The sequence below is a fragment of the Saimiri boliviensis genome, chromosome 12, assembly GCF_048565385.1.
Source record: "Saimiri boliviensis isolate mSaiBol1 chromosome 12, mSaiBol1.pri, whole genome shotgun sequence".
Classification (NCBI taxonomy): domain Eukaryota; kingdom Metazoa; phylum Chordata; class Mammalia; order Primates; family Cebidae; genus Saimiri; species Saimiri boliviensis.
In genome coordinates this window covers 77778086-77791865 of record NC_133460.1, presented here as the reverse complement: position 1 = coordinate 77791865, position 13780 = coordinate 77778086, and the positions used below count along the sequence as shown (strand labels likewise).

The window sequence follows — 13780 nt, the reverse complement described above, 5'->3', positions numbered from 1 at the left end:
GAATGAGTACGGCAGGCAGGGTATTTATGGTAGGCAGGATGATTATAGAGTTTGCATCTCATCTAAAAGTATGAAAATTCAAAACATTTAGAAAAACTGCAAAACCAAATCAAACATGTCTACAGGACCAAATTCATCTACTATTACATACTGTTGTTATTTGTCTGTAGTTATCTGCTCTTCTAGATTAAAAGAATCCTAGTGGGTAAGAATCATTCCATGTCTTCCCCTCAGCAACTAGCACAGTACCACAGAAATACATTGTAGGGCTGGACAGTGGCTCACACTTGTAATCCTAGCACTTTGGGAGGCTGAAGCAAGAGGATTGTTTGAGTCCAGGAGTTCGAGACCACCTGGGCAATACAGTAAGACCCTGTTTCTACAAAACAATTTTTTTTAATCAGCCAGGGTGGTAGAATGGGCCCGTAGTCCTAGCTATTTGGAAGGCTGAGGTGGGTGGATGACGAGCCCAGGAAGTTGGGGCTGCAGTGAGCCATGATCAAGTCACTGCACTCCAGCCTGGGTGACAGCATGAAACCCTGTCTCAAAAAAACAAAATATATATGTGTGTGTGTGTATGTATGTGTGTGTGTCTCAGTCATTCTAGTCAGAGATATATATATATATTTGTGTGTATGTGTGTGTGTATATATGTATGTGTATATATATGTATATACATATATATGTATACATCTATACATACATATATACACACATACACATTTTTGCTCAAAAACATCATTTAACATATGCCCCCAGGTGAAAAATGACACTTAGTTTAGACAGAACTAAAGGAATTACTGCTTTGTTTACAGGAGTATCTTTTGGGACACAATCAAAGCCTTACTTACAAGACAGAATATTTCATTTCTTGTTCCTTATCAAAGTGGCCTGTCCCAGAATAACCTAAATCTCTCATAGAGCCACCTGCTAACTACCTCACTTGTAATAGGGAAATATAGGTTTTGGGCTATAATCAGTGACTGGAATAATTCAAAATCCAGTCTTTGGATTATCTGAAATTGTCACAGGTCACTGTAAACTAAGTAATTCTCTAATTCTCCAACTACCTAAGTTATCTCCTTTTCCCTTTTAAAAAGCAGGTGCTATATTTTTACCCTTCCAGTTTTCAAGGCTTTTGTACCCCAAAAGTGTTCACAAATAATGACTAGTGGCTTTGTGGTAGCATCTGCCACTCCTGAAGTGGTTGTTTTTGTCATCAGGTTTGCAAATCATCTGATATAAATAGCTTTTTTAAGTAGTCCTCAACCATTTCTCTCCCTACTGTATTTCTGCTTTCTTTATAAGTAGCATTTGCTATAATTAACTGATTACTGATGATATTTAAAAAGAAAAAGAAAAAACCAGAAAGCTGAGCACTCCTGTCTTGAGGTCTCTACATTTTGTAACCCTCCTCTTTTGTTTATAGAACTAAAAAAAAAGTTTTTATTTTTTCTGTTACCTTTTATGTTTTTGGCAAAGTAGCATTTCCCTTATTTACTTTTCTGTTCTGTTTACCAAGGGACCTGATTACTTATTCTATTCCATATATATTTGTTACCCAATCTGCTTTTGCCTTTGGTTGTTTTTTAACTTACCTTTTAGGATTTTATGTCATTCAAATGTATTAAATAAGCTGTAAGCATGAAACTGCTTTATATACGGCCCTCTCTAATGGGGAAGACCAGAAAAGGAGAAGTTGGTGGTAAAGGATGACAAAAGAAATAAATGTCACGTACACTGCCTTTTCCAAATGGCAATCAAATTGCACACACAATACAAGAAATCTTACAAAGGAACACTCCATCAATAAAAAAGCGTATAAGTAATCAGAAGCTGACATGCCCTCACAAAGCAATAATCACAAAGCAATAAATCAACTTTACATATGTAAAACAACATAACGATTATAATTAAAATGAAAAAATTTTTAACTTATTAGTTCTAAATGTTTATGCCAGTTTCTGAATTTGTATCTTCACTACTAAAAATTAAATAAATATAAATTACATTTTACCCATATGGTAACATCTCAGAGGTCACGTATCCAGTCAACAACCAGGAAAAAAGCAAAAAAAAAAAAAGTCTCTAAGTAGCCAAAAATGATACAGTTCACACACTAATAAATAAGGTGTAGTAAATTCTATTATGGAATACCATATTGAATTCAAAATAAACTACAGCTACATGCAACAACACAAATGAAATACCCCAAGTCATGCTGAGTGAAAGAAGTCAGACACAAAAAGATGCACTCTGTATGATTACATTTAAATAGAACCCCAAAAAGGCAAAACTACTCTGTGCCATTAAAAGTCAGTACTGAGAGGAAAAAAGATAGTGACAAAGGAAAGGAAAGAGGAAGGCTTCTACAGTACTAGTAATGCTTTATCTCTTGACCTCATAGTTACAAGTGTGCTCACCCTTTTTTTTACAATTTAAACAGACTATTTTTTAGAGTTGCTTTAGGTCAACAGCAAAACTGAGCAGAAAGTACAGAGATTTACTACATACCCTACAAATTCCAAAGCCCACAGTGTACACTGGATTCACTCATGGTATTTTACATTCTATGGGTTTTGATGCATGTATTCACAATTACATACTTTTATGGCAGTAGTTTCACTGCCCTAAACATCCTCTGTGCTTCACCTATTTATCCCTCCACCACTCCCTCACTCCTGGCAACCATTAACTTTTTAATTGTCTCCACAGCTTTGTCTTTTCCAGAATGTGCATAGTTGGAATCAGACAATACGTAGCCTTTTCAGATTGCCTTCTTTCACTTAATAATATGTGTTTAGGTTTCCTTCATATCACTGGTTAGATAGCTCATTTCTTTTTAGTACTTAATAATATTACACTGACCAGATATCTCAGGGTTTATTTATCCATTCACCTACTGAAGGACATCTTGGTTGTTTCCAAGTCTGGGCAATTATAATAAAGTTGCTATAAACATCCATGTGCAAGTTTTTGGGTGAACCTGTTTTCAACTCCTTGAGATAAATACCAAGAAGCACAATTGCTGCATCACATGGTAGGACTGTGTTTCATTTTATAAGAAGCTGCCAAAATGGTCTTCTAAGGAGGCTGTAGCATTTTTGCATTCCCACCAGCAATGAGTAAGAGCTTCTGTTGCTCTACTTCCTTGTCAGCGTTTGATGTTGTCACTGCTCTGGATTTTGGCCATTCTAATAGGAGTGCAGTGGTATCTTATTGTTGTTTTAATTTGCATTTTTCTTATGACATATATGGAACATCTTTTCATATGCTTATCTGGTATCTGTGTATCTTTTTTGCTGAGGTATATGTTATGGTCTTTGGCCCATTTTAAAATCAATTGTTCATTTTCTTGTTGCATTTTTAAGAGTTTTTTGCATATTTTGGATAAGAATCCTTTATCAGATAAGTCTTATGCATATATTTTCTCCCAGTCTGTGGCTTGTCTTCTCATTCTGTTGACAGGGTCTTTCACAGAACAGAAGTTTAAAATTTTAATAAAGTTCAGTCTATCAGTGATTTCTGATTGTTCCTTTGGGGAACAATCAAGACTAAAAAGTCATTGCCCCACCCAAAGTCATCTTGATTTTCCATGTTATCTTCTGGTGGGTTTTACCGTTTTACATTTTACATATAGATCTGTGATACATTTTGAGTCAGTTTTTGTGAAGGGTGTAAGGCCTGGTCTAGATTCACTTTTTTGCATGTGGATGTCCAGTTGTTCCAGCACTATTTATTGAAAAAACTATCTTTGCTACATTTTATTACCTTTGCTCCTTTGTCAAAATTCAGTTGACTATATATGTGGTTCTATTTCTGGGGTCTATAATCTTTTCCATTAATCTATTTGTCTGTTGTTTGTCCAATACCACATCTTATTCATTACTATGGCTTTATAGTAAGTCTTGAAGATGGGTAGTATCAGTCCTCCAACTTTGTTCTTCTTCAATACTCTGTTGTTTCTTCTGGGTCTTCTGTCTCTCCATATAAAGTTAAGGATCACTTTGTCAACACCCACAGAAAAACTTGCTGGGATATTAATGGGGAATACATTAAATCTGTAGATCAAGTTGGGAAAAACTGACATGTACCATGTCCTTGATCCACAGGAAGAGAATTTCAAGCCCTTAAAGACAATTTACTACTGTCACTGCAGACACAATCCTAAAAAGCTTTGCTACAGAGTCATTAGCAGACAAAAAGAAAAAGAAAAAAAAAGGCAAGTTAGAAAAAGAATCAGAAATACATTTCTTCTAGGCATTTATAGTTGCAATTACTGCCAGGACTCAAAAGAAAACTCTTCAGAGTAGCAGGTTCAAAAAGCTCCATGGAGTCAAGTTAAAGATCCCTGATGCCAAAGAGAAAGAGCTGAACTACTAAACAGGTTAGAAAGGGAATGGTATTTCCGTTTTTTTCCCTCTATACTGATGCAAATGTTTCCAGTTAAGAGATATCTTATATTAGCTTTAAGTAGCTCTATACTTGAGTATGAGTTAATTTCAAAAAATTGAGGTACTTTTTAGTACTTAAAATGACCAGATATATCAGGGTTTCTTTTATATCATTTACAGATTTAGCAAACAAGGTAACAAGATGGTATATGCACTATTTCCTAAAGTAAACATATATGACACAAGATCAGGCATTTTGTGTGTGCATGTGTAGTTTTTGGAAAAGAAGGAAACAGAGGTATAGGTACCATTAAGTGCTTGTTTCCAGAATCATTAAGCAATCAAACAGAAACGTGTTTTCCAGGGTCACTGAACTGAAAAAAATAAATCAAGCTAAGAGGCTAAATGATCCAATTGAATTCTATAGTCAAGACTGTACTTCAATTGTCTCTGTGAAAGAGGCAACAGGCTATTCACTATGAATGGAAATTCCCCAGTGTCCCTCAGTAATTCACTTTAATATTGATTAAACAATCCTCCCTGTTGAAGTGCTTCCCCTTATCACAGTTCGAGACCAATTCTTCTTGAAATAGACCAAAAGATAGAACTGAAAAATACCTGACCTTCAAATATTAAGATGAAAACAGCTCTTGTTCACATATTAGAAAACAGAAAAGCATTTACTGAGTTCTATGTGAAAACAAAACAAACAAACAACAAAAAACAAAGATGCTCTGCTATTTACAGAGCAGAACTTCATTTCCGGATTTCCAAGGACATCCACCAAGGAGTATGCTATGGTAGTTGTGGTTTTCACTCTGGAATGACGAACCAGAGCTAACATTTCTTTTTTTTTTTTTTGAGACGGAGTTTCGCTCTTGTTACCCAGGCTGGAGTGCAATGGCGCGATCTCGGCTCACCGCAACCTCCGCCTCCTGGGTTCAGGCAATTCTCCTGCCTCAGCCTCCTGAGTAGTTGGGATTACAGGCACGCGCCACCATGCCCAGCTAATGTTTTGTATTTTTAGTAGAGACGGGATTTCACCATGTTGACCAGGATGGTCTCGATCTATTAACCTCGTGATCCACCCGCCTCGGCCTCCCAAAGTGCTGGGATTACAGGCTTGAGCCACCGCGCCCGGCCCAGAGCTAACATTTCTAAACATTCTTTCCCAACAGGCAGGTTTTGAGAAATACAGTTTCAAGATCCCCTAATGTAAGATCATTAGTTCCAGTATCTTTGGTTCTTTGGCTTAGGACCAGTAAGAAAAATTTCTTGAAGATCCCTAGAAACACAACATGCTTAGGCAATTCATGTTTTAATCAGAGAGTACTGAGTAAGCATATTAAATTTAGTGATAACCATTAAATATGCCTACAACTCTAAGCCTGAGAAATCCCTTCTTGACAGCGTTATGAATGACACATGGATATAAGGACAGAGAGAACAACAAAGAGAAAGTGAAGGCATTATGAAAAATCTAACATAAAAGCTAAGAATAAATTTGTCCTTGGATAAATAAGTGACTAAAAACTTGTAGCATCGCCTCCTATATTATCATACTTATCACACCATATTGTTAAGTGTCTTTTATTATTTTTTTCCTCCCCTGAGCTTCTTGAGGGCAGGGATACATTTCTGTATTCTCAGGGTCTAAACAGAGTGGTCAGAGCATGATTTATGTACAATGAATGGCTCTGTACTAAGTATCTTCTTTAATCCTCATAATAATCATATGAGGTACTGCATTGTTACTCTTATTGTATAGATAAAGAAACTTGGGATCCTTTCTATTAAAGAACTTGCCCAAAGTCCCAGAGCAATCTAACTTCAGAGTACCTGTATTTAATCACTGTACTATATTATCTGAATAAATGAATGCCTGCTTTTTTAGGCTTCTAAGTTTTAATAACTAATTTTATAAGTCTGCTGATTCAGATATCATTCTGTATTTGTGTCTTATGTACTGAGATGACTACATGAGCTCAAGAGTCACCAGAGGAGCATAACATTTGGGGGCCAAGCAGATAATTCTAGGATCCCAGGGTTGTTTCTGGACTTCACACATTCAAAGTATGGTTAAATGTTAACATTAAATTAGTTATTTTTAAACACAAGTACATTCATTTTTTAAAATGCAAGTTACTACAATATAATCTTAGGGGGTGATGGATAATATAACAAAAGTAGTTAAAGAGAATTCTTTTTAATAGGAAACTTAGCGCTATAAGGTTAAATCAGCAAGCCCGTTTTACAGATAAGTGATCAGTACGTGGTTTATCATTAGTTTAACAAAGTATACAATGTAAGGGGATTTATATACACTAGACTAAGCCAATGTCTCATCTATGACTCCAAATCAAAAAAATAATAAACTAGCTTATGAAATTATTTAATCTTACATTCTGCCTAAAACAACCATTAATTAATCCTCAGTATATCCTGTACATTATTCAAACAGAAATCTTTCTATCTGCAAAAGAGGTAGGACTTCAATGACATGTAATATTTATTTTTCTTTAGATCAGAACCAGTCAAGAAGGGAAAACAAATCTATCTGTATTTGTCTTACATTTTAAATTTCTAGACATAAACACTCACATAAACTTAATTTTTAAACTGTGAAATATTAATTCAGATAGACCTATTCAGCACTACCATAAATCATCAAAACATGAACAAACCGTATATACACTGTAGAAAATAAGTATACTTTTTTCCATTTTAATAAGATGTTTACAATACCAAAAAGCAAATGGCATTTATCTGCTGATTATTGACAATGATTACCTCTAATTCTTAATTTTTAGGAATATAATAGATCTTGCATGTAATAAAAACAGTCTTTAATTTCTTAACATTTGCTTACAGTGATGGAAATGAAAACTGAAAACTTTTGGTCAAACGTTTACATACCTTAAAAGTAGAAAGTCCATAAAGTCTTGTAGTATGAACAGTTTCTTGAGAAATATTTGTAATGTTAGTTATAAAGTCCTCAAGATATTTACAAGCTTGTTCCAGGTGTGTTGTGTTTATGATGATTTGCACCAGCTAGAAAACACAAAATATATCCAGTAAAATACAGGATACGTGTATGTAAAATCACCTAATTTTTAAAAACAGGATTATTACTTCCAGCAACTGTACCATTTCTACATAATTACAGCATTATAGGATACAACTACCTGATTTTAAAAGCCTGCTGTAAATACTGTTTATGAATGATTATATATATATATATATACACACACACACACACACACACACCAAGAGTCTAACTGCCAGTTATTTTAAACTAACTTTTCATAATACGTTTCAAATTTTAAACATTTAGCAAGTAAAAAATTGGGATTTTGACTTTTAATGTAGTCTGGCGATCGGAAATCTAAACAGGTGTTCTAACATCTTCAACTATCTATTATTCCCCATAGGAACCCTTTTCCCTCACATCTGTTTTCCAGAGACAGAGTCTTCCTGTTACCTAGGCTGTAGTGCTGTGGTATGACTGTAACTCACTGCAACCTCAACCTCCTGGGCTCAAGTCCGGAGTAGCTAGGACTACAGGTGCACAGGACCATGCCTGGCCAATATTATTCATTTTCTGTAGAGACAGGGTCTCACTATATTGCCCAGGCTGGTCTCAAACTCCTGACCTCAAGCAATCCTCCCACCTTCGCCTCCCAAGGCTCTCGGATTATAGGTGTGAGCCACTGTGCCTGACCTCCTCACATTTCCGGAATTTATACTGGTGTTTTTATTTTGAAAACAAATCTTCTTATATTAATATATTTAAAACAGGAAGTTAGTTTTACAGAATGATGTTCAGCAATAATTTAAAGTAATTGTTTCATACAATGAAACATTTCACTATCTGTGTCTTTTTAACCTACCTCTGTCAAACCAATATGAGGTTTTCTAATCAGGTTCAGTAAACAGCTACTCAAAGTTCTGGTCAGCAACAGATTTGTTGATTTTCTAAGCATATCATCTATTTCTGTTGAGCTGAAAACAAAGACTGATATTATTAAACTTTCTACAAGCATGCAGTTAGTTAACATCCTAAATAATTTAACACAATTTAGTAAAACAATCTGTCCCAAGTCATTAGTTTATATCTTTAAATAAACTACAATGACCCATATTAATTAAATCACAAACTTCAATTTAACTTTGCAAAAGGGACATTTTCCACAAAGTAGAATATTCATTTATGGCATAATTTAAATGTATCCAATTAACAACTACAGAAAAATTATGGTGCACTTGGTATAAGGAAATAAAACTATTACTAAATTCTGACTCCATCATGGGATAGTCACTTTGTTGTTTTATTTTATTTATTTTTTATTATTGTTTCTGAGCCAGGGTCTGACTCTGTCACCTAGGCTAGAGTGCAGTGGTGTAATTATAGCTCACTGTAGCCTCAAAGTCCCGGGCGCCGGCAATTCTGACACCTCAGCCTTCTGAGTAGCTGGGCCTACCAGTGCATGCCACCATGCTCAGCTAGTTTTCAAATATTTTATAGAGATAGGGTTGTGCTATTTGCCCAGGTTGATCTGAAACTCTTGGACCCAAGTGATCCTCCCACCTTGGCCTCCCAAAGGGCTGGGATTATAGACGTGAGCCACCTCACCCAGCCCCAAAAGACAGTCACTTTGAAAGAAACTTCATATACGACTACAGCTAAAAAATACAAACTGATATGAGCTCTTTCTAGATACAATTACCCAATTTAATTGTTAATATAACCAAGTTATCCATTTTCATTAAGATTTTTTGTCTTCAAAGAAATAAATTACCTTAAACTAATTTTAATTTGATGCAAAAAAAAAAAAATCTATGATGTTTCTTAACATCCTAAGCATTGCTAAGCTAGCATTAAAAAACAGTTTCTTTTCTCCTAACCATTAAGCCTTCAATTTAAGGAAATAATGGTTTCTTGGATACAGCCTCATTATCACAACCATTAAACTGTCCTTAGACCATGGATCATCCATCTCAGCACTACTGGCATTTCAGGATGAATACTTCTTTGTTGTGGAAACTGTCCTGCACATTTGGATGTTTGGCAGCACCCCTGGCCTCTACCCACTAGTCCAATAGCACCCCTCCTGGGAACTGTAACAATCAAAGATGTTTCTAGACATTGCCACATTTGTGGGGAGGAGGTGGTAGCAGGAAAACCAAAATTATCCCCCGGTGAGAACTACTGCCTTAGATATAGGCTAACATTTTTGCATCCTTTTACTTTTTATTAAAATAGTACTTTTAAAAATGTGTGGGCCAGACACAGTGGCATGTGCCTATAATCCCAGCACTTTGGGAGGCTGAGGTGGGTAGATTGCTTGAGGTCAGGCCTTCAAAACCAGCTTGACCAACATGGCAAAACCTTGTCTCCACTAAAGATACAAAAATTTGCCGGGCATAGTAGCATGCACCTGCGGTTCCAGCTACTTGGGAGACTGAAGTGGGAGGATCACTTGAGCCCAGGAGTTCTAGGGTGCAGTGAGCCATAACTGTGCCACTGTATTCCAGACTGGGCAACAGAGTGAGATCCTGTCTCAAAACAAAACAAAAACAAATAAAAAGAACTACAATTCAACCCAGCAATCCCACTGGGGATATACCCAAAGGAAAATAAATAATTCTACCAAAAGGCACATGTACCCATATGTTCATTATAGCACTATTAACAATGGCAAAGACAGAGAATCAACCTAGGTGTCTATCCGTGTTGGATTAGATAAAGAAAATGTGTACATAAACACCATGGAATGCTACACAGCCATAAAAAAGAACAAAATCATGTCCTTTGCAGCAACATGAATGCAGCTGGAGGCTATTATCCTAAGCAAAGTAATGCAGAAACAGAAAACCATATACTGCATGTTTTCACTTATAAGTGGGAGCTAAACACTAGGTACATATGGACGTAATGATGGAAACAATAGATACTGGGGACTACAAGAAGGGGAGGCAGGGGTTGAAAAACTACCTATTGGGTACCATGCTCACTACCTGGGTGACAGGTTCAATCATACCCCAAACCTCAGCTTATACAATATGCCCGTGTAACAAACATGTATCCCAGGAATCTAAAATAAAAGTTGAGGGAAAAAAAAGTTACGGCATAAAAATAAAAGTATTAATGTTTCATAAACAGTTATGACAAAAATGCATTTGTGGTTAGTAAACTTACCTCCGGTGTAGTGACTCTGAAAATTTAAGGCTGGCATAAATAAATTCTTTAACTTGAATGTAAATATGAGGCACTGACTGAGACATGGGGAATTTCTTCGGGAAAGATTGCTGTAGAAAGACAAAGGTAATATTGTTTTTGAAATTTTAGAAAAAGACATGCTAATCACCAAATATGTAAAATTAAATTGATTTCACACTTGAATAGTGAATACCTGCATCAAAAACTCTACTTTTACGTTTCTACATTTTTGATATTTTATCAAAATATTTCTGAAGAAAATAACGTGGCACTTTACCCTTGTTTCTTAAATCATATTATTAGACTTCCAACAAGCAGAGAAAATACATAACAATACCTTTGCAGTATTCTGATGATAAGAACTCTGTCTATAGGAGATGCCTAGCTGTCTGCTTCTTTGTGTATATATCATACAAGAATCAGAGTGGCCATGAAAATTACAAGCCAGCTTTCTGGCCCAGTCATTAAATAATTCTAAGACTCACTTCATTTACCTTCAGTGAAGACTTGATGCCAATTCAAGAAGTTATCGAGTTTATTCCATAACTCCTAGAACACCTTATGGCATGTTTCTGACTTCTATGCCATTAAACACAGGTATGCAGCCAATGGCTTATATGGTGCTTCCTGGCTAAACTACTCTAAGTTATTATTCATTTGAAATTCTCAGTCTCTAAAAGGTAAACTCCTTCCAAGATTGTTACCAAAAAACACCCCTCTTTTCTATTTCATTAAGTCTAACATACTCCTCTATCTTCACCTTCATTGCAACCTTGCTATATGTGTGAAAGTACCGTCACCAAGATCACCGATGATCTCACAGTTGTTCAATCCAGTGATTTCTTCAGTTCCCATGTTACCTGACTTTTTTGAAGAATCTGATACAGTTGACCCACTCCTATTTAATTAATGATCTCTCCTTCATTGGACTCCTGCCCAAACTGGTTTTCCTCATTTTTCTCTACTTACTCTCTCTTCCTCTAGCCATTACTTAATTCTTGCTTTATTTCTCTTCCTCTAGCCATTACTTCAATTATTGCTTTAGCCATTACTTAATTATTGCTTAACTATGCTTTAGGGTTCTGTCCTAAACCCTCTCTTGCTACTATGTATACTTTCTTTGGATGATCTCATATAGTCTTATGACTTCAATCATCATGCAAGTACCAATATCTCCAACTCTACAACTCCAGACCAAATCTTTCTCTTGGAAGTCCAAATCCATATATCTGCCTATTGGACAGTTCCATTTGGCTATACCATTTGAGACACACTCACTAGGTCCAAAAGTGAAATTATCATCTTTTTCTTCTAAATCTGCTCCTCTTGTGTTTCTTATCACAGTGAATGCTGCCACCATCTAAGGTAGAAACTTGGTTATCTCTGTTACCCTTCATATGCACATAATCACCAACTCCTGTTGCTCCTACCTCCTAAGCAACTCAAATCAGCTTCAATGACCATAACCCCCATTCAGGTTACATAACCCTCTTCTCTCATCAAGACAAACGCAAAAGTCTTCTAGGTGGTCTCCCTGCCACCAGTCCTACTCTTTTCCAATCCATTCTCCACATATTAGCCAGAGAGATCTTCCCAAACCACAAATCTTACGGTTTTACCACTTAAAATTCTTTGATAGCTTCCTATAACCCTCAGGAAAAAGGATAAACTCTCTAACACTGTTTAGTAGGGCCATTATGGTCTGGTCCTTTCTACTTCTCCAATTTACATCTCTTGAGCTTCATCTCTTGTACTTCATCCACTTTGACCTTCTTTACGCAGACTTTCTGCGTGCTATATCCCCTATCTTAGGCAGTGCAAACTTCTGTGAATTACAATTTCCTATTTATTTTATCTACCCTCTTATTTTATCTAAAATAATTTCTTACTTATTTTATCTACCTACCTACAGAGTTTTTTTGAAACTCCACCTCAAATAAATAAATAAGCAACAAGCAGAGCTAGCACGTGAATCTAGTCCTAGTCTAGTGCTCTTTATACAGACACTAGTCTGAGAGTAGATAAAATAAATAAGAAATTGTAATTCACAGGAGGCTGCATAAAGGTCTTTGCACCTTGACAGCAAAGACTGAAAATGTAGCACATAGCACTGTGTCGGGTATATAGCAGGTAGACGAAAAATATTTGAAATTATTTTAATGAAATTAAAGGCAAAATATACATATGTTCTTATTTCAGCCAAATGACTCTAATAAAATTAACATAGTTATCTACAAAAATATTTTTGCATATATGTTTACTACTACTCCATTCATAATTTATGTTGAAAATAACTCAAGTTGAGAGATAGTTGCATATATTTTCTAACAGATTTAATTGAAAATTATACTTAAACTGGGAAAAAATATACACATACAACTAAAAGACTTTATTAAATAATTTATGAGATTTATTCTAGAGTTGTCATATTTCAATTTTCCATGTGACTGTAACTATTAACAGCTCTTTTTAATAATGAGTAATATATAGACCAACAAATACAACTCCTAAGAATGTATCTTAAGAGGTACTACATATATTAGAAACTCTCTATAAGCAAAGTTAAACTTCCTTTTAATTATAAGCCTATTTAGAATAGTTTAATATGATTGGAAGGGATATTAGAGATTATTGAGTTCAACCTCCTCATTTGACAGATGAGGCACAAATGCACACGGAGGCTCAGTCGTTTGCCTATAATAAGCCACAAGTGGTTGGGTGCAATGGTTCATGTCCGTAATCCCAGCACTTTTGTGAGGCCAAGGTGGGCGGATCACCTTAGGTCAGGAGTTTGAGACCAGCCTGACTAACATGGTGAAATCCTGTCTCTAGTTAAAAGAAAAAATACAAAATTAGCCAGACATGGTGGTGCATGCCTGTAATCCCAGCTACTTGGGAAGCTGGGGCAGGAGAATTCCTTGAATCCAGGACGGAGAAGTGGCAGTGAGCTGAGATTGTGCCATTGCACTCCAGCCTGGGCAACAAGAGCAAAACTCTGTCTCAAAATAATGATAATAATCATCATCATCCACAAACAGAGCTAGCACATGAATCGAGACCTGGTCTAGTGCTCTTATGTAGACACTAGCCTGAACAAATGCATTACCAGTAACTTAAACAAAACTAAGCCATGAGATGGAGAATATTCTGGTGATATTTCTTGACA

At 35.8% G+C, this 13780-nt stretch overlaps 1 protein-coding gene across 12 annotated transcripts in view; it reads right to left on the bottom strand.

Moving 5' to 3' along the window:
* Nucleotides 1–13780, bottom strand: part of EXOC6 (exocyst complex component 6) — a 235485-nt gene that overhangs the window by 94733 nt on the left and 126972 nt on the right. For all 12 annotated transcript variants that reach the window (XR_012512897.1, XM_074382588.1, XM_074382587.1 and 9 more), the window contains 3 exons: nt 10594–10703; nt 8285–8396; nt 7311–7445 (listed from right to left, as the gene is read on the bottom strand). Coding sequence is in view for 11 of the 12 variants with exons in the window: in XM_074382588.1 (XP_074238689.1) it covers nt 7311–7445; nt 8285–8396; nt 10594–10703 (357 nt within the window). In the remaining variant the exon portion in view is untranslated. The remainder of the gene's footprint in view (nt 1–7310; nt 7446–8284; nt 8397–10593; nt 10704–13780) is intronic.